General features: G+C 44.3%; 1 protein-coding gene across 2 annotated transcripts in view; it reads left to right on the top strand.

The window, feature by feature from the left end:
• Nucleotides 1-21,868, top strand: part of SLC27A4 (solute carrier family 27 member 4) — an 80,214-nt gene that overhangs the window by 30,747 nt on the left and 27,599 nt on the right. For both annotated transcript variants that reach the window (XM_054997462.1, XM_054997463.1), the window contains exons 2-5: nucleotides 11,962-12,097; nucleotides 12,224-12,389; nucleotides 15,769-16,163; nucleotides 18,335-18,493. In XM_054997462.1, the coding sequence (XP_054853437.1) occupies nucleotides 12,229-12,389; nucleotides 15,769-16,163; nucleotides 18,335-18,493 (715 nt within the window). In that variant the 5' untranslated portion in view covers nucleotides 11,962-12,097; nucleotides 12,224-12,228. The remainder of the gene's footprint in view (nucleotides 1-11,961; nucleotides 12,098-12,223; nucleotides 12,390-15,768; nucleotides 16,164-18,334; nucleotides 18,494-21,868) is intronic.

Genomic DNA, 21,868 nt, shown 5'->3' with positions numbered 1-21,868 from the left:
CAACCGGACCCTCAAGGAGGCTCTCCACAAGATGGTTCGCTCCTCCGGGAGAGACTGGGATGAAAAACTCCCCATAATCCTAATGGCCATTAGAGGCACTACCGCAGTTCACGGGCTCACACCCCATATGGTAATGACAGGGCGAAGAATGCAGCTCCCGGAAGCCTTCTGGCTAGATACGCAGCTCCCTTCCGATATACAGCCTGTAGTGATTAATGATGCTTGGGTCCAGGACCTGCTCTCATCCATACACGCCGTCCACATGCAAGTGGCCCAGAAGTTGGGCACAGCTCAGAAGGATATGGACCGCAAATTGGGATGGGTCAGGAACCCCAGGCAGTGGGAAGAAGGACAGCTCGTTCTGTACAGGAAGTTTTCGCAAAAGGCGCACTCACTAGCAGCCAAGTGGCAAGGCCCAGTCCCTATCACAAAAAGAGTCTCCCCAGCTGTCTATCAGGTAGCCATCCAGAGAAGGACAGGAGGAACGTGGCTAAAATACTTTCATGCCTCTCAGTTAAAAGAATGGAAAGGGAAGCCGCTGCAAACCGCCCCTCCTGTGTACGACCCTGGGGGAACCTCCACCAGTCCAGCCCCCCTCTGCCCAGTGATTCGCCAGATATCCCTCCACCCTGGGCCAGAGATACCGTGTGTCCCCTTAGACCAGACCTTTGTAGCTTTAGAATAAAAAAAACAGTAGAATATGTAGATATAGGTGTGAATGTCAAAAGTTTTTCCAGTTCTATTCTTTAACTTCATTAGGCGGGCCCCACAGTTGGGACCCTTGGGGAAGACACGGCAACCAAAGCCAAATAGGACCACCACCGAGAGTGATTCTTAATTGGATTGTAAGCCGCATGTTCGGAAAAAAATTGCACAGGCAAAAGAGATTTGCTGTGTGTGAAAGTGTTTGGAGAGGCTTTAGCCCAAAAGTGAATGCATTTCCAATATTGGAGACACACCAATAAAGGTGATCTCCGTATTTGAAAACATTTCACCCGCCGTGCTGGTGAAGATCCCGCATCTACGTAGATTCGGGGTCTCACCTGCCAGACCCACGCTTTCGCATGATGGTCGGCTTTGGCTTTGAGGGCCGTGCCTCCCCTGGAAAAGGTCCCCCAGATAGCCCAACACCTCTCTTTTACTAATGTTTATATTCGTCATGGTGAGTTGCTATACGGCGCCACCATCCAGTACGCTTTAGTGCAAAGGTAAAAGACCCGCCAGTATTATGTAAATATGTTACCTCTGGAATATGTTATTGGGGTGCGTTCGCTACGCACAAGGGGCAGCGTGCCTCATTTACATAGCCAGGATCCCCCGCGCCAAGATGACCCCCAAATAACCCAGACCCAGTGGCGCCCGCAGATCTCGGCCGCCTCCGCCGCTTTTCGATAAACGCCGCCGAGCACCTTCGGCTCCACTTCGGCCCTTTCCGCCAGCAGCCGCCCGCCCCACGTAATCTTTTCCCTTGCCCGTACCGCACAAGGGAAAAGAAGGGGGGGAGACATATTGAAGTTTTAATGAAGCCCTGCCAGGCCTTCCAAGTGAGGGCAACCCAAAAGTACCCCACACCCGTATGCCTCTTGCTCCGTGTATTTTTCTTTTTGCTCAGTATATTTTTCTTGCTCAGTGTATTTTTCTTTTTGCCCGGTGTACCTTTTTTAAAACTAGAAGATGGGGCCTCCCGAGGGAGTCCCCCCCCAAAAATTGGTTGTCCTGCAAATATATGACGAAGGCCTATTTTTGAAAAATTAAAACGAGGGCCCCCGTCTGCAGCAACCCTTATAGTTACTGGATGCCGCTCTTTAGTTTTTTTCTTCCTTTTAAAGCGGCAAGGCCAGGCCGAGCCGGACCGATAGCTCTCAGCCCGCAAAATAAAAGCAGCCCGCCACCGAGCAAGGGGCACCTGAAAGCCACATAGTCTAGGCACCCAGGGACCCCTGGGGCAAGTTTGCATAACCCCGCCTAACGCACAGCCGACCCTCTCGACGTGAAAACGTCCCCCCTGAAATATACACGCTTTAGAAAGAAGCCTTCGCACAGGAGTTCCCCAGAGCAACAAGCTGGAAGGCTCGCTTAGTGCTCCGGGACTTCTCGTTCGAGCCCCACCTAATAGCCAGTGCTGGCAGAAATATGCCCTCCGTTTTCCCCGCTTTACTTTATTTTATTTTTGCTGCAATGAACTCAGGGAGCCTGTACTTATATCCGCAGGTCTCCCCAGGATATTTTCACCACAAAAGGAAAAAGAAGGCCAGGAGATGAGGCACCTGGCTACTCTGTGTTTGCTCGTGCTGGCAGGCACCCTAATAGAGGGACGCCCGTCCAAATTAATGCCCTACCCTCACTGGAGATGTATTAATACATTGGCAGGAAATGAAATGATGGTCTGCAAGGTTGTGCAGCAGATTAATATGACCACCCCTATGGATCGCACTAACTTCCGCAGTTGCGAAGAGCAGTGGATCCGACCCCCAGAGCTTGTTATTTTATGTGTGGGAGTGAAAACCATGTCCCAAGAGCTAGTATGCTATTCACCTACTGACACAGTGTCACCACTTGCTCCGATTCCATGTATGTTTCTTCCCCGTATCAGGCCAGCCCCCACCGCAGTCCCGGTGGTAGACAAATATACCACCCCTGCCAACTTCGAAACCTCGCCATTTGTCACTGAGGCTTTCGGACCATACTGTGAAGTTATCTTAGTGTCGGCCGCAGTATGGAAGGCAGGAGACCCCTTTAGAATGACCATCCTACTAGGCACCACTGCCACTGAATCTGCATCAGTCACTATCACGCCCCCTTCAGGCGCAGTTCTCTCCTTTGCTATAGAACGCTGGGAGAACCTGACCTGGATTGTAAGAGAGGAAGACCTAGCCAAACACGGCCCACCCGATTGGATTCTGGTTCAACAGACGCCCGAATGCCAAACCAAGCCCCTAGTAGAGAAATTTCACCGGCTTGGGCTGCTCTTTGTAAATTTGACTCACGAACCAGGCAATTATTCCCTGCTGATCCGGACCCAGGAGACCCACACCATCCAAATTGACCCTTTGATTGTTAGCAATAAGCAATTAAGCCAAGGCGGCACGCATATAGTGGGCTCCCATGTTTTGAAAACTGACATTCGAGAGAGAGTTCTAGTCCGCCCGCAAATGTCTTTAAAAGAGATCCGCATAGACTTAGCTGAGCTAAATATAACCCAGAGGCTGCCGCAGTGCGCTCCCTATCTGGAGGCCGGTAGCAAGGGTTGGAATGCATGGCTTCACCATGCATCCCGCAGCCCTCTTGGCCCTCCCCGAAGGTAGTACCGACCACTGAGTACTAGGCAACCCTAGGCTGAGTTTAAAGGGCTTTGAAAGCTGGCTGATGAGGACATGAGGGGGGTCTTAGCTCCTGATGCTGGAAGGAGTAAGGCCGGAGGCCGAAGAGAAGAACATGGGGAGGACTCCTCTCCCTTTCTTCTGAGGCCGTTGGGCAACAAGGTGTTAAGCATAGCTGGAGGGGCGCTACCCACTCTCCCACAATGCTCTTTTCTTTTTTAAAAAAAGAAATCACATTTATGTCCCTCTTTGCTTCCATCATGGATCTCTCCTGGGGTTCACAGGAGAGATTTCCCATAAAGAACCAAACCAGGCCTTAGCTTGGTGGCTGCATCATATGTCTTCCATCCTAAAGCCTGGCACCGTATCGGTCAACCCCAGTGCTTCCCCCAAGCTACTTTTTCTACAGTCATTCCAATTCAGTCATGACTAATCTTTTTTCATTGTAATCCCTTATCTCTTTTAGTTGTGAGGAATTCTGAGGTGAGTTGGGTGGCTCAGGGCCAAGCTAGAAGTGATGAATGACACTTGAACGGCAAGTGAACAGACTCACGTGTATTCCTCCCTGTTCACTTGCGCTCCACTTGCCCTCCACTCCATCACGTAGTGAATTCTAGAGATTTGGGGGCAGAGCCTGGGGAAGACGGAAATTGGGGAAGGGAGGGAATTCAACGAGACTATGAGTCCACAGAGTTTACCCTCCAAAGTAGCCATATTCTCCAGGGGAACTGATCTCTATTGCCTGGAGATCAGTTGTAATTTCAGAAGATCTCCAGTCACCACCTGGAGGTTGGTTACCCTCTACATAGGACTAGTTACTGTATAAGCATTGAGCTTTCCCCAAATGGTGTAGTGGTTAGATTGTTGGGCATTCCCCCCCCCCACCTTGGGCCAGTCATTCTTTCACAACCTAACCTTTTTTTTACAAGAAGTCAAAACAGAACAGAGAAGGATGGTTGTTGTGGGTTTTCCGGGCTGTATTGCCGTGGTCTTGGCAATACATTGCCATCACTGTGACAGTGAGAGATCTCTGTCTTTTGGTGCTACACCTCTGAAGATGCCAGCCACAGCTGCTGGCGAAACGTCAGGAACTACAATGCCAAGACCACAGCAATACAGCCCGGAAAACCCACAACAACCATCGTTCTCCAGCCGTGAAAGCCTTCGACAATACATAGAACAGAGAAGAACTGCATACAGTGCTCTGAGATCCTCGCAAGAATAAAAGTTTGATAAATGGGTCTAATGTTTTAATCCCTTAATATGTCCCCTGGTGTAGTAACGCCTATAATGGCTCCTCCCTATATTTCTCTTAAATGACCTGTATTATGCTGCCTCCCTGATTTTTGCAGCATTCCCAAATGATTTTCACTGCCACCACAGGCAGCTATTTCCCCCCCTCCTCCAAAAAACAGCAATATAGTACATGAATAAGTAGGAAAGTTTAATGTTTTTATTTAGTTGCAAGATGGATGCAGGTCTTCTCCCCTTTTATTCTCTTTTTAAAAAAGGTTTACGTTCCTCATGTGACACATAGGTCAATACTTCCCACACAAAAAGAGCCCACAGACTTCCTTCAATCTCTAGCACCTCACTCTTTCGTCTCTTTCCCTCAGAACTGTGCGCCACAGTGGGCGTCTCCCAAGACCCATGAGGCCTTGGCAGCTGTCCGAGGATGCTTCTCTTGCACTCTGAATCTTTGAGAGAGACGTTTTGTTACCTTGTGTTATGTTCATTTCCTTTCCTGCTCAAAACTGGAAGTGGGGCGTCCTACGCTTCAGATAGAGATGCGGGTCCTGAACATGCATACTATATATTGCTCCTGGATGCCAATATTCAAGAGAAATGTCATATTATGAGCAGATCACTTAAACCAAAGGCCTGCTTTCACTCAGCCAATAAATGACTTGAATATATATCTTCAATAATACCATAGTCTCGACTTCCGGTTTGGGATTTATGGAGGTCTGACGCAGCTCCAATTGCGGAGCTGACCGGACTGCCGTTTTAAGCGGCCGGCGGGGGCAAATCAGCCCGCGGCCGACTGCTCTCAGGCGGAGAGCAGGCAAAGAACGCTCATGACCTCAGGGCGCGTTGATCTCGGGCGAGGGGGGGTTCTGCGCAACGGACCCTCTCCCGACCCTTGAGGTCCCACCCTGTGACAGGTCGGCTACGATCTCTGCGGCAGTTTTGGGGCCAATGCGGTTGGCATAAGACCTACGTACCCAAGCTTCAATAGGGGAAAGAAGAGTAGAGGAGAAACTAAGATTGAAACAGTGATTACAACCCAAGGAAAGTGAATGAGAAGGTAAAGATCACTATCTTCTGATACGGGACAGATTGTTAAAAGTAAAGAAGAATGAAAGTAGATTTTCAAACTGCAACAGGCTAATTACAAGGAGGAGAAGACTCGGCAAGAGTTGTATTAGAAAAAAGACTAAGTTTAAAGAAGTTATGAAAGAAATCGGACTATTGTTTTGAATACTTGCGGTTATGGAGCTGTGAGAAAATTTTACCATCGCGAGAGCTACTGTGGGAAGTCGGGAAGCAGGAAGTACGTAATAACAATAGAGTTGCTGGAGAGAAGCGGCCCCTGCCGGAGGGCAGGAAGAAGGGAATCGCCATCTTTGAAAAGGGAAGAGCCGCGGCTTCAGCGGAAGAGGAAGTAAGCCATTTTGGATTACAAAAATCATAGAAGAACCATAGAGAAAAGACGCCCGACATTTTGGATTTTCTAAAAGTTTTTTTTTTGCAAGAAAACTGGGACATTTAAATTAAAAATTAAAAAGACATTAAATTTTACGCCATGGAGTTAAGGAAGAGAGCGGACTCGTGGGAGCGAGCTAAAGCAAGCCCCACGATGTCGAAAAAAGAGTGGCAATCGGCAATAGAAAATCTAGACAAAAAACTCTTAGAAGTGATTAAAGAACTTAAGGACATGAAACCGGAGCTGATTAAAGAGGTTAAACAGACAGTGAAAAGTGAGCTGTCAGAAGTGAAGAAAGGTATGGAAACAATGCAAAATGAATTGCAAGGAACACAGCAGAGAGTTAAAGTAGTGGAAGGCGCGGTGGAAAATTTAGCTGATACGCAACAAACAGAGATGAGGCTGATGAGGGGGAGAATGGCGGTTGCGGAAAGTAAACACATGGAGAAGCAGCTGAGATTTCGCGGCTTGCCGGAAGTGGAAGGAAAGACAAGCGCAAGAAAAAGGAAAGAAAGAAAAAAGCGCAAGAACAGATGACTGAGGTGTTAGCTGATTACCTGGGAAAGGAGGAGGAGGAAGTTGTGGCTATCCTGGACGTGGTATATCGTGTAAATTCAAGAATTGCGACCCAGAGGAAATTACCAAGAGATGTGATTGTGCAGTTCACGACCCGAAATATGAAAGAGAAGATTGTGACTAAACAGTTTCAAGATCCATTGGAGATTGACGGCAAGACGATTATCATTATGAAGGAACTACCCAGATCGGTGTTACTAGATCGGAAAAAATATAAAGCGCTAATTCAGATTCTGAAGGACATGAAAATCAGGTATAGATGGGAATTACCAGAAGGAGTGTCCTTTGAATTTGGAGGGGCCAAAAAGCGTATCAGATCTGAACAAGAGATGGAGCGATTTTTAAGGGACAATGAAAAGGACTTACCAGCAACAAGATTATGATTATGGAGTGTAAAGTTTTATCTTGGAATGTAAATGGACTCAATTCACCGAATAAGAGAAAAAGCATTTTCCACTGGCTATTAAAACAAAAATGTGATATTGTATGTTTGCAAGAGACCCATATTCGAAAACAGGACGTAAAATATTTAAAATCGAAAAAATTGGGTAACGATTTTGCAGCTGCCTCTAATAAGAAAAAAAGAGGAGTGGTGTTGTATATAAAAGAGGAGCTGCAGCCAAAGTTTGTAATGAAGGATGTGGAAGCCAGATTCATAGCAGTGGAATGTATATGGAATTTAAAGAGAGTGCTGGTAGTCGGAATCTATGCACCTAATGGAGCAAAAGAAAGCTTCTTTGAGGATTTGAGGAAGCAACTAGATGAACTTTCATATGACCAGATAATTCTTGCTGGAGATTTCAATGGAGTGACAAATTTGGAATTAGATAAAAAATCACCAACTACACAAAAGAAAAGAGGGATGTTACCAAAGCTGTTTTTTGAATTGATACAACAGGAAACCTTAGAAGATGTATGGAGAAGACAAAACCCGAAAAGTAGACAATTTACGTTCTTCTCCGCAAGACATTCTACACTATCGAGAATTGACATGATCTGGGCCTCAAAAGACTTAGCGTTATGGACTAAGGAGGTGGAAATAATGCCGATGGTAGGCTCGGATCACAATCCAATTATGTGGAAATTGGGGAGAAGGAGTAAAAGGAAAGGATGGAGAATAAATGAGGACTTGTTGCAAGAGGGAGAGAATATGGAGATGCTGAGAAGAGAGACAAAGTTCTTCATACAATACAACATGAATAAAGAAGTACCAACCAACAAGGTTTGGGATACCTACAAGGTGGTAATTAGAGGCATGCTAATGGACTTAAATGGAAGAGCTAGAAAAAAGAAAGAGGAGAAGAGACAGGAGATTATGGAGAAAATAAAAGCCAAAGAAATACAGCTAAAGAAGAGACCAGGGAAAAAGAAAATTTATCAGGACATTAAAATACTTCAAGAACAGCTGACAGCAATGAATAACAAAGAATTGGAGTGGAATCTTAAAAGATTGAATCAAAAAGCTTTTGAAGGTGCAAACAAACCTGGGAAATATTTGGCATGGCAACTGAAAAAGAGAAAGGAAAAGAAAACAATAAATAAAATTTGTGAAGATAACAAAACGTATTTGGAACAGACAGCCATTAGTAGAGCCTTCTATAAATTTTATGCTAAACTGTATAATAAGAAAGAGGTGAACAAAGAATCAATAGCGACATATTTGGAGAAAGTGAAGCTCCCAGTAATCTCGGAAGCTTGGAGAGATAGATTGAACAATGAAGTAACGGATGAGGAAATAAGAAAGGCAATACAGTCAACAAATCTGGGAAAGGCGCCAGGGCCAGATGGACTTACAGCTAAATTTTATAAGGCAATGGCCAACGAACTGGCACCATTCCTAAAAGAGGTGATCAATGGAGTATTAAAGGATCAACGGATTCCAGATACCTGGAATGAAGCTAACATATCATTGATCCCCAAAGAGGGCCAAGATCTGACTAATGTGAAAAATTACAGACCTATATCGTTACTTAATAATGACTACAAAATCTTTGCGAAGATACTGGCGGAGAGAGTGAAGGGATGGCTTTCGGAAGTTATTGAGGACGAACAAGCAGGCTTCTTGCCAGATAGACAAATCAGAGATAACCTAAGGACAGTGATTAATGCTATTGAATATTATGATAAGCGTTGTGATAAAGAGGTTGGTTTCTTCTTTGTTGATGCTGAAAAAGCGTTTGACAATCTGAACTGGGACTTTATGTTTGCCACTATGGAAAAGCTACAATTGGGAGAAAGATTTATAAGAGCAATTAAAGAAATTTATAGAGACCAGAATGCAGCAATTGTGGTGAATGACGAGGCTACTAAGAAACTGACCATAAGTAAAGGAACAAGACAAGGTTGCCCGTTGTCTCCGCTGTTATTTATTCTGGTATTGGAGATTCTGATGATACAAATACGACAAGATGAAGAAATTCGTGGAATAAAAATAAAAGACTTTTCTTATAAGGTCAGAGCATTTGCAGACGATATAACGTTAATTGTAGAAGACCCAACGGAGAACATGCCAAAAGTGATAGAGAAGATTAAGGAGTTTGGAGATTTGGCAGGGTTTTATATAAACAAAAAGAAGTCAAAGATATTATGTAAAAATATGACTAAGCAAAAACAACAACTGTTAATGGAAATAACAGACTGTGAAGTAACAAGTAAGGTGAAATACTTGGGAATTGAACTGACTGCAAAGAACATAGATCTATTCAAAAATAACTATGAAAAATTATGGACTCAGATTGAGCAAGATCTGATTAAATGGAATAGACTGAATTTGTCATGGTTGGGAAGAATTGCAGCAGTTAAGATGAACGTGTTACCAAGAGTAATGTTTTTGCTACAGACAATACCAATTATTCGAGACTCTAAGCAGTTTGAAAAATGGCAGAGGAAAATATCAGATTTTGTTTGGGCAGGCAAGAAGCCTCGAGTGAAAATGAAAGTTTTACAAGATGCAAAAGAAAGAGGCGGAATGCAACTGCCCAATTTAAGACTTTATTACGATGCAGTCTGCCTAGTGTGGTTGAAGGACTGGATGACCCTGAAGAACAAGAAATTACTGGCCCTAGAGGGATATAAAAAAATATTTGGATGGCACGCATACCTATGGTATGATAAAGTAAAAGCGGACTCTATGTTCTTGCATCACTATATACGGAGAAGCCTATTTGCAACTTGGAAGAAGTACAGAGATTATTTACATGAAGGAACCCCCCTGTGGGTGGTTCCATATGAGGTAATAGATCCGAGAGCTGTCGATACTGAGCAACAGTGTCTAACGTATAAGGAGATAACCCGAATAGAATCTTCTGAACTTAAAATAAAGACACAGGACGAGTTATCACCAAACTATGATTGGTTTCAGTACAGACAGATCAGAGATCTCTACAATTCGGACTGTGCAAAGGGAGGCATAAGAACAGAAAATTCGGAACTAGAGCAGACACTTTTAAAAGAGGACAAGAAGGAAATTTCCAAGATATACCAAGTACTGTTGAAATGGTATACTGAAGATGAAATAGTTAAAGTACAAATGGTGAAGTGGGCCATAAATTTCAACAAAGAAATAACAATGGAGGCATGGGAACACTTGTGGAAGAATACAATGAAGACTACGACGTGTACTAATATTAAAGAGAACATTTACAAAATGATTTATCGTTGGTACATGACACCAAAGAAGATTGCGCTAGGGAATTTGAACACTTCTAACAAATGCTGGAAATGTAAAAAACATGAGGGTTCCCTGTATCATATGTGGTGGACGTGTGAGGTAGCTAGGCAGTACTGGGGGGAAATAATAAGAATAATAAGTGAGATTTTACAATTTCAAATCAATAAGAACCCAGAACTCCTGCTACTGAACTTGGGAATGGAGGACATTCCAGCTCAACACAGGACATTGTTATTTTACATGACAGCAGCGGCTAGACTTTTGTATGCGCAAAAATGGAAAGTACAAGAAGTGCCAACTATTGAGGATTGGATTTACAAATTGCTGTATATGGCGGAAATGGACAAAATGACAAGAAAACTGAGAAACCTTGACCCAGGACAGTTCAACACAGACTGGGAGAAGCTGAAACAATATTTGGTGAAGAAATGGGAGGTGGGAGGAGAACTGTGGCAGTTTGAGAACTATTGAAACATAATAAAATGCAGAGGGGAGTGACTTTACCGGGGGGTGGAGAGGCAAATGAGAATTTCTAAGCAGCTACCTTGTTAGATTGTTATATATAGAATAATATATAGAATATTGATAGAAAATAATTAACAATAAGGACTGACTAACTAATGCTATTTTTGGGTAAAAATTGTATAAATGTACTAAATTGAATAAGTCTACCTGAAGATATATATGGGTTAAATTGATTGATAATTTTTGAAGATAGTTATATAGATGTATAATCAAAGCAGAACAAAAATAATAATATAACTAAATATAACTAAAGCAGAATGAAGATAAGATATGTAGAAAAAGTAACATATAGAGTATAAGTTAAATTGGTTGACTTATATGAATGTATGATTTATATGGTTTATGGATTACAGAAATATTTGAAATTATGAAAAAACGGGACAAATTGTTTGTCTAATACGGAAGAAGGGACTTAAAGAAGGGTATAGAGTATTAAAAATAGTTAAAGACTTATAGCTTAGAATAAAAGGAAAGTATATGATTGTTAGATAGATGAATTTAAAATGAGTAAGGGAAAAGGGACAAAGGGTTGGAAAACTGTTGGAAGTCTACAAAAAGGGGGGGAAAGGGAGGGGGTTAGAAATTGGGAAATGGGGAAATTGATTGTAATGTGAAATTAATTGATTCTAATCCAATAAAAATTTTATTAAAATAATAATACCATAGTCTCACCTAACCTGCGAGCGGGGCAAGGGCTGATATTACATTCTTGGGAGGGAGGGGGGGGGGAATTGTTTCGCAAAATATGCTGAGGGGAAGCAGCCACATGCTCAAAATGTCCCTGGTTACCCAGAACCGTCTAGATTTTCTAGTCCCTGTCCTCAGTAAATGGCTGCCCCTATTTTTGTCCTTTTATTGTTGACGTTTTGCTAGCGCGATTGCTATAGTTGACCTATTTCAGAGTTTTGTTCCTTTCACTCTATAGCTTTGTTCAGAACTGGATATGATTCTACCAGTATCCCTGTTATCATCTCCGAAAGGTTAATGCAGATGAGCAACTAGGAGAAACTTGAGAGAGATTTGGTCTACCTGTCGCCTGCAGCCTTTGCCCTTGTGGGTGGAGACCAGCTGCCAATGCTGCCGAGGCTCGGATGGCAATCAGTAATCATGGTTGCCCTTGGACTCCCTTCTATCTGAACATTTTTTATCTTGTTGCTCTTTAGGTTATGGTCCCAACAGCGTTATCTCTAGTTGGAAAAGCTGAAGTGAAGCGAATCGACGGAGAGACATTTGTAAGGCCAAAGGCTGTCACGTGTGTGAGAACAAGAAGCTAGGATCAGAGCGCTGTGATTGCCCTCAGTACGTAAAGCTTTTTATTCTTGTGTCTTTATTCGTAGTCCAGCATAGATCCAAATTCCCTTTTCTGAGCTGAAGGCTTTGTAAGGAAACTATGCTGAAGAGCATTTTCTTGTCCTCTTTCCCCAGGCAAGATGTTGCGTTTGGTTTCTCTCCTCCTGCTCTTCATAATTTTTCGGCTAGTCGTGGGACTGGCTTGGTTCCAGGTGATTCCAGCACTCTCGATCTTCTACTTGGGGTCTGGTGGATGGCGATTCGTTCGTATACTCATCAAAACTTTCAGTCGGGACTTTACGTAAGTGTTGCGTGTACCTTCTTCCCTTCCAAGCATGGCTTCCCCAGAAAAGCAAACCCTTTTAAAGATTCCGCGAGAACCAGGGTGTGAGCGTTCAGGCCTGTTTTCCTTCTTGTACCCTGTGTTGATGTCGCTCCTTTCTCAATTGAAACAAAATAGGTATCCTCCTCATCATCCCACACTTAATTTATATTTGATATCTGAATTTCATATTGCAGTGTTCTGAGGTTTTACGTCCCAGAACACTGAAAGACAAGAACACTCACAAAGTGTAGCACTACTTTTCCAAGGAGGAAGACAAGATCCTCCAATTATGTATTGCTTTTTGCACCTAAAGTCAGCAAAGGGCAACCTTGCCTCTTAGGAATTTGAGTGGAGCCAGTGGGTACTCTTTGCTGGGAGTACTACTTGTAGAGAGGAGCGAGGGCTCAGGGGGAAAGTCTCTGCTTCACAAGCAGAAGGTCCTAGGTTCAATCCCTCACATCTCTAGTTAAAAGGGCCAGGTGATAGGTGATGTGAAAAACCTCTGCCTGAGTTCCTGCAGAGTCTCTGCTAGTCTGAGTAAACCGCTCTGACCTTGGTGGACTGATGGTCTGACTCAGCATGATAGATCAAGATGGGTAGCTTTGGTAGTCTGTCTGTAGCAGTAAAAAAAAGCAAGAGTCCCGTAGCACCTAGAAGACTCACAAAATGTGTGGCAGCTTTCGTGAGCCACAGCTCGCTTCATCAGGCGAAGGGATTTCGCTAGAGAAGAATGAACCTCTTGAATGGATAAGAAGGGGGAACAGATATTAGAGGAACGTTCTTGGGGACTGTGCCACTGCCACACTCACCCCTGACTCTTCATATTCTACCCCAAACAGGGTTGCCTACAAGCCAAAAAGGGGGAGAGGCCTGGCTGGGCCCCCTCAGCCTTTAATAGTCGTTTGACCTGGAGAAATCGGAAGGCAAAGCTTTTTCTGGCCAGAAGCTAAACGGGATTGTTGCTCTTTGCTGCAGATCACAGGACTGTTCAAGGGATCCTAATGCCAAACTAGAGAATCACTGGGAGATGCATGACTGGATTAAAAAACAGACATGGCAGCTGCATGAGGCCCTGATTTAGGCTGAGGCAGAAGGGTAGAGGAATTTAGTTCTTCCACTCCTACATGGTTTCACCAATCAAAACACCATGCTATTGTTATCCTTGGAGAGCACCCATATTTTATATAACTTCCCTCCCCTTCCAATAACAATAGTGTGCATGTGTTGACTAACAAAACCATGACGTTAAATGTGTTAGTCAGTCTGTTACAGTAGAAAAGAGCAAGAGTCCAGTAGCACCTATAAGACTCACAAAATTTGTGGTAGGGGATGAGCTTCCGTGAGCCACAGCTCACTTCATCAGATACCTGATATCTTCCAATACCAGATATCAGAAGAAGTGAGCTGTGGCTCATGAAAGCTCATACCCTACCACAAATTTTGTGAGTCTTATAGGTGCTAGTAGACTCTTGCTCTTTTCTACTGACTCGGTATAAGGCACTTTCACGTCACACCATCCAGCTATTCTATCCTTCTATTTGTTCCCTTTTAATGAAGTTATTTTGAGTACTGATGAAGGAACCTGTCCCCCAATCCCTCTCACGTCCTAGGAACAGAAGCCAGAACGAAGGCATAGCAAAGGGGATGGGTTAAGATTTCCCAGCACCGGTGAAACTGAACAAGGTTCCCCAGCCCTTCTGTATCAGGAGAGGTTAAAAAGTCTCTTAAATGTATGCACAGTTCTATTGGAAGAGATGCTCGTTTGGAGGTCTAAAAAAACAGTGCTGTGTAAGAGGATGCCTCTGTTCACAGGTTGCACAAAACAGACAGGAAGGTTTACATTGTAAATCCGTCTTCTTGTGGGAGGACCACGTGAAAGGTTATCCCTGCCTTCCACACACCCCAACAAAGGGAGAGAGAGTTTCAAAAGCACTTTTAGAGGCTCATAAAAAATCTATCTATGTTTTGAACACCCTGTTAGGCCAGTGCATACATCAATTCCTCCTATTCAGGACTGCTTCATATGTTACATTTCTTAATGTTTTTAAGAAGTGTAGATCTAATAATGTAACTCGGGCGGTGACAGGTGCGTGTAAAGCTGTATCTGATTTTATGCTCTGTAGAAAATGTGGGCTTGTTGCTTTGCCACGTATGAAATGGCCTTATAGAGAAGGCGGGAGCTTCTGTCTTCCTACCAGGAATTGCATCTTCCCTTCTTTTCTGCTCAGAATACCGAGTCTCTTTTGGCACACTCTTTGGTGCCAGGCTGCACTTTGGACTTCAGGTGCACCTGTGATGTTGCCAGCCAGATTTTGCTGACAACAATCAAATCTCAGCTGGCAGTTTGCCTTATCTGAGGACAAGAACTGCCTCTGTTTTGACCAAACCAGTTCTTGAGGGGGGGAAATGCTAAACCTCTGGGAGACTTAATATAGGGGAAGATGTTGATATCTTTTGGGATGTGATCAGCAGCTAATGGGAAAGGCAGTGCCAGACAGGGAGATTGCCACACCATGGAAATCACCCCTGGTTTGAAAAAGGAGGGACAGAAACTCTGTAAAAGAACAGCAATGTTCATTAAAACAGTAAAACATCTCTGTTAGATAAAGCAGTAATTGGCAGGGAGCTGAATGTGGGAAGGTGTTGGGGTTTTTTGGACGAGCTGGATAATTATCAGCAGCCATTGGTCCGGATGCTTAATGTGGCTTGATGGAATCGGGTTTGTGCACATGTATAAGGAAGAGATAACTGCCTAATGATGGGCTACCGGGCTGGGAAGGTAGAGTAGAGTGGCGGTTGGAGTTTAGAATTTTTGAGAAACACCCTTCGACTGAATGCAGAATGGTCCCCCGCCCAGGTGATCGCCTGCACACATTGCTGTATTTAATGGTGGTCCTCAGCCAGTGAAGCAAAATCAGCCCACCTTTAGACAAGGAAGGGGTTTTCCTACATATTCAGGAAGACTCTCTGGGTATGCAGAAAAAGTTGACTGCCCATCAATCAAAAAGGAAAAGAAGAAATGCTTGATGGGGGCTGAATATGCCCTGGGAGGAATGGAATGTTGAGAGTAGCGGAGAGTCAGTGAAAAGCAACAAGGTCGGGGCAGAGGAAGGAGGGAACCGTCCCGCTGAAGTCCCTGAGAATTTGTAGAATCTGGAGGGAGGAGGAGTTAGGTGGAGTTTTTTCCCAAATTGTTTCTCCATCCCACAATTCTTGACGGGACCTCAAGTTGCAACATGCAAAAGCAGCAAAAAAAAGTGAAGGCAACTGCAGTTTTCTTCGGCGGGAGTTTTCTTGCCTGTAAAGCCTGCCTCTCTGTCAGGCATCTTACCTGTACTCTGTTCTGTTTTGCCAGCACTGGTCTCGTCGTCATGTGGACACGAATTAGAGTTTGGCAGTACGTGAGACAGAAGTACACCATCCCCAAACTCTTCGAGAAGACAGTACAGAGACATCCAGAGAAAGTGGCTCTTATTTTCCAAGGGACGGATGAATCCTGGACCTTCCGTGACCTCGATGAGTACTCCAACAAAGTGGCCAACTTTCTGTACGGGCAGGGCTTCCGCTCTGGGGATGTGATCTCCTTGTTCATGGAGTCTTGCAACCAGTATGTCGGTTTGTGGCTTGGCATGGCCAAGATCGGAGTGGAGGCGGCTCTTGTGAACTCCCACGTGCGGAAGGAGTCTTTGCTGCACTGCATCAACATCTCCCAGTCAAAGGCGGTTGTGTTTGGAAGCGAGTTGGCTGAAGGTGAGGCACAGGGAGATTAGGGGAGAGTGGCAGATGAAATTGGATGGTTTGCTTGACCCAAAGCATTGCAGTATGAAAGACCGAAAATCGGCAGAGTATTTGTGCTTCCCAATAACTAACTAAGGGCCCAAACCACCAGGGAAGAAACTTGTTCTTGCTTTACAAGCAGGGCTTTTTTTTCTGCTGGAATGCTCCAGAATGACGTTTCGGCAGTTCTCAAAACTGCCTCCAACCCCCCTCCCCTGCTCCTGCCTGTTCCTTAATCAGCCTAGAACGGGGGAACACTCCCCTGCCTGGCAGAACTGTCCTCTGTGAATCTGTCTCATCTCCTAAGATATTGCTCATTTTGTTCCACAAGTTTAAAATGCATTATTTGAAGAAGTCCTTTTTCAGCTTTTGTTTTTTAATTTGCGTTTTGTGGGAGCCTAAGAATGAGCCCACCACCAAAATGTCAAGTGCTTCAATAAAGCAGCCTTATTCAGAGTTAGAACACTGGTCCATCTAGACTAGTCTTGTCTCTTGGGCAGAAGATCCATTGCACCTATGTGAGCATCTCTCACTGGAGATGTTGGGGACTGAAATTCGGAATTTCTGCATGTTAAGCAGGTTCTTTAGCACTAAGCCATAGCTCTCCAACATGGGAAGGCAGAGACATGGGGCTGAGGCATAGTGTGGGGCTGGGGCATGCTGAATTTCTGTCTGTCGTTCAGGGCTTTTTTTCAGCTGGAATGTGGTGGAACGGAGTTCCGGCACCTCTTGAAAATGGTCACATGGCTGGTGGCCCCGCCCCCTGATCTCCAGACAGAGGGGAGTTTAGATTGCCCTCTGTGCCTGTGGTGCAGAGAGCAATCTTAACTCCCCTCTGTCTGGAGATCAGGGGACGGGGCCACTGGCCATGTGACCATTTTCGCCAAGGGCGATTTAAACTTTAAAAAACTTCCGCCTTGTTCCGGCCGACCCAAAATGATGTCATTGTGCAGTCCTGAGTTCCACCACCTCTTTTCCCAGAAAAAAAGCCCTACAGTCATGTATGTACTAAAAGCACAGATTTTTCCATGGGCAAAGAGGCTTTTCTAGGACGAGTGTGAAGCAGATGTCCCAAGGCTTCCTTCTCCGATCAGTAGGTTTTCTTTTTGACCATTAGATGGCACTCCAGGAACACATTTGACTCTCCAAAATATAAGGACAGATGGACTCACATTCTAGCTGTATCTGAAGAAGTGAGGTGTGGCTCACGAAAGCTCCTACCCTACCACAAATTTTGTTAGTCTTCTAGGTGCTACTGGACTCTTGCTCTTTTCTACTGTAACAGACTGACTAACACATTTACCGTCATGGTTTTGTTAGTCAACACATGCACACTGTTGTTATTGGAAGGGGAGGGAAGTTGTGGAAAATATGGGTGCTCTCCAAGGATAACAATAGCATGGTGTTTTGATTGGTGAAACCCTGTAGGAGTGGAAGAACTAAATTCCTCTACCCTTCTGCCCCAATCTAAATCAGGGCCTCATGCAGCTGCCATTTCTGTTTTATAATCCAGTCATGGGTCTCTCAGTGATTCTCTAGTTTGGCATTAGGATCCCTTGAACAGTCCTGTGATCTGCAGCAAAGAGCAACAATCCCATTTAGCTTCTGGCCAGAAAAAGCTTTTCTTTCCAATTTCTGCAGGTCAAACTACTATTAAAGGCCAAGGGTAGGAGATTTCGTGAGCCATAGCTCACTTCTTCAGATACAGCTAGAATGTGAGTCCATCTGTCCTTATATCTTGGAGAGTCAAATGTGTTCCCGAGTGCCACCTAATGGTCAAAAAGAAAACCTACTGATCGGAGCAGGAAGACTTGGGACATCTGCTTCACACTCATCCTAGAAAAGCCTCTTTGCCCATGGAAAAATCTGTGCTTTTAGTACATACATGACTGTAGGGCTTTTTTCTGGGAAAAGAGGTGGTGGAACTCAGTGGTGGAACTCAGGACTGCACAATGACATCATTTTGGGTCGGCTGGAACAAGGCGGAAGTTTTTTAAAGTTTAAATCGCCCTCAGCGAAAATGGCCACTCTCCTTTTTTGGCTTGTAGGCGACCCTGTTTGGTGTAGAATATGAAGAGTCGGGTGAGTGTGGCAGTGGCTCAGTCCCTAAGAACGTTCCTCTAATATCTGTTCTCCTTTCTTAGCCGTTCAAGAGGTTCATTCTTCTCTAGCGAAATCCCTTCGCCTCTTCTGTTCCGGTGACTGGAAAGAAGAACGGGTCCCGCCAGGGACGAAACATCTGGACCCTCTGCTGGGAAAAGCATCTCGCGATCCACCACCTCCGTCACCCAAAGGATTCTTAGGTATGTGCAGACGAGGAGGAGAGGCCAGAGCCCTGGGCTGCCCTTCCCACTAGGTGGGGCTGCCACATGTTCCCAAGCAGGGCTTCAAAAAGCAAGCGGTGATTTCCTCATATAGGCAATATAAACTTCTGCGGCCTTCTTACCCGGTTCAACATAGCAATCCTGAGCATATCTATTTAGAATATTACTAAGGTCTTTTCCGTGGAGCTTGCTTCCAGACAAGTGTCAGTGCGTGTGAGAGCATCCCTGAATTGCTCATTGGAAATATGTCAGTTGAAGGCTCAAGAGCTTTTCCTTTCTAAAAATGAACATTCCCCTTAGAAAACTTTTTAAGTTGACCTCTCCCCCACTTAAACATTCTGCATTGTTGCAATGGGTCTATTTTTTCCTGGCATACTAAATACCATCTGAGATGCATTTACTTAGAAGTAAATCCCACTTTATTTAATTGAGTGTACGTGAAGGATTGCATCATTCCACATGACAGAGGTCCCACAGTTTTTGAGAGAACCACTATAAGCCTCGGGGTGAGGTTTGGAGACCTGCCATTTGCCACTTTTTAAACTACAAATGTTCCACTCCAAAAAAGGCTCTCCCATTCTTTAAATGAAAGCTGTTGTTGCAAGTTTAAAAGCTTGTTTAGAAGACTGTTAGGGCCAATCTAGACATTGATGGTTGTTGTGGGTTTTCTGGGCTGTATTGCCGTGGTCTTGGCATTGTAGTTCCTGACGTTTCGCCAGCAGCTGTGGCTGGCATCTTCAGAGGTGTAGCACCAAAAGACAGAGATCTCTCAGTGTCACAGTGTGGAAAAGATGTTGGCAGGTCAACATCTCTGTCTTTTGGTGCTACACCTCTGAAGATGCCAGTCACAGCTGCTGGCGAAACGTCAGGAACTACAATGCCAAGACCACGGCTATACAGCCTGGAAAACCCACAACAACCAGCGTTCTCCAGCCGTGAAAGCCTTCGACAATACAATCTAGACATTATTTCTGCCACAAATCCCATTGGGGTTCTCTGACCTGTTTTACAGACAGATGTGATGTTGGGGAGCTGAAGTTCTCAAGCATTTCAGTGCTTGAGTTGGCTCAGGAATGCAGTGTGGAGGAAGGATAGTTTTTTGGCTTGGGAGAACGGCATGGGTGGAAGGTTGAAGCTCCTGTCCCCTGTACCATGTCCCCAAGCCAAATTGGGCCTTGGAGCACTTGGGAACATTCGTTCCCTGATGTCACGTCCCCTTCACACATGTCAGGGGATCTTTACCCGACTCAAGGCAGACATAAAATCTACTTTGGCCATTTGCAGGAGAGAGCTAAACTACACGAGACAAATTACACGAGGACGCTCAAGAGAAGGGAGATGCACTGTTAGCCGGGAAGTGTAGTTTGAATCTCACCTCTCTCTCTGGAGCCAGCAAAGATTGCTCCTCAGAGGGTTTGTTAATTTCACCTCTCTACAGAGGGTTTGTTAATTTCCTCTTTGCCTCCCCAAAGGCTCTGTCGATTATTAACAAACCCTCTGAGGAACAATCTTTGCTGGCTCTGTAGAGAGAGGTGAAATTCAAACTATGCTTCCCAGCTGACATTGCATCTCCCTTCACTTGAGTGTCCTCGTGTAATTCGTCTTGTGTAGTTTAGCTCTGAGTCATTGCTTCAGGTTGAGGCCATAGGTTCACTGGGGTGAGTGTGCCTTAACTGGAGCAGTTGTTCTTGAAGGCTAGGGACTCTTGCTGTGTTTGCATGTTAATTCTGAGCATTTAGACGTTGGGGTGCAAGAGTACAGGCTTTAGAGCTAGCCTTGCAGATATGTGTATGCAAATTGTTAGAGGCTGACTGGGAATTAAAACAAGCTGTTTGAAATTAAGGTTGGTTTCGAATTCTCATCTGTGCTGTTTTGACTTTAAAAATCCCCTGTTTCAGTTTGGTTTTTTCTTTGTGTGAATGAAGACTGTGATTGTTTTCATGTCATTTTCTGTTCCCATGTACCAAACTATTCAGTGCTCATCAATAAGTCAGCGTTATGCAAATATCATGGGTATGAATTATGTACGTTATGCAAATACCATATAAACAGCATATTAAAAAAGTACAGCAAAAACAAACCGACCAAGCCTACAGCAAAAAGGAGGGAATCGAAACCTTTGATGACATTTTAGAAACAAATGTAGAAAAAAAACAAAATGGGGCACATTTGTGCCTCCTTGTGTTCAAAATTTTAATGCTCAGTTGCCTGGAGACAGTTTTATTCACTGCCAGCAACCAGGCCAGATGCTACCTAGAAGTCACTAAGGAGTGAACTGCTCAGCTTTTTGCCTCTTTCTCTCTCCATTTTCTTATCGGGTGGTCTTGATTGAATCAGGCGATAAAATTTCAGCCTGCTTCTCTTCCTCCCCGTCCCCATTTTTTTAAAAAGACACAACCAGTTTTTCTTTACAAACTTTGGAAAGACCAAGTGAGGGACTCTCTGCAATAGGATTTTCCAGATGAGTGTAGTGGCTAGGATCTGGGAGAATCGTCATTCTGCCATGGAAGCTGCCACATGACCTTGGCCCTGTCACTCTTTCTCATCCTTGGCAGTTGTGAGGATAAAATGGAGAAGGGGAGAACGTTGATGTAAGCCATTTTGGGCTCCCACTTGAGAGAACGGCAAGATATTAAATATCTAACTAAAGAAATAGTATTTATTTGTAAATAGCAGCTGCAGGTGTCCCTGAAGAAGATCAGGACTGTCATACAGATGGATGGGGGAGGGGTTTTTTTATAATGTTTTATTTCTAATTTTTTTAACAATAATAAAACAATAACAAGATTCCAAACATAAATACCATAAATATGGATTATATGATTAACATAGTTACAGGTCATAAAACAGCTAATAAAGACAGATGTCAACACACTTGTTAGGTGCAGTATATTCCTTTATAGGATGCTCAGTAATGTGGTTTAGAAAGAGAGCCATCTCTCCATAAAGAACGATTGATAGTTGGGATTCTCTGATGAGGCTCTTTGGTCTGTTATTTTGTCATATATTAAAAGATCCCAGCCCTTTGACATCCATTATCTAATGGTAGGTGTACTGCCATGTTTCCGTTTTTGGGCTATGGTTATCTTAGAGCTAAGTTACAAGAGACGAAATACACAAGGAGGAGCGCGTAAAGGGACTCACAATGTTAGCTGGGAGATTGGAAGGCTTTGTCAATTTCCCTTCTCTACAGAGCTAGCAAAGATTGCTCCTCAGAGGGTTTGTTAATTTCCCCTATGCCTCCTAGAAGGGGAGGTGAAACTGACAGAGCCTTCAGGAGGCCAAGAGGAAATAAACACCCCCTGAACAATGATCTCCCCTGGCTCTGTAGAGAGGGGAAATTGACAAAGCCTT

The sequence above is a fragment of the Eublepharis macularius genome, chromosome 14, assembly GCF_028583425.1.
Source record: "Eublepharis macularius isolate TG4126 chromosome 14, MPM_Emac_v1.0, whole genome shotgun sequence".
Taxonomy (NCBI): domain Eukaryota; kingdom Metazoa; phylum Chordata; class Lepidosauria; order Squamata; family Eublepharidae; genus Eublepharis; species Eublepharis macularius.
The sequence above is the reverse complement of the archived record's forward strand: the minus strand, read 5'-3'. Positions and strand labels throughout refer to the sequence as shown.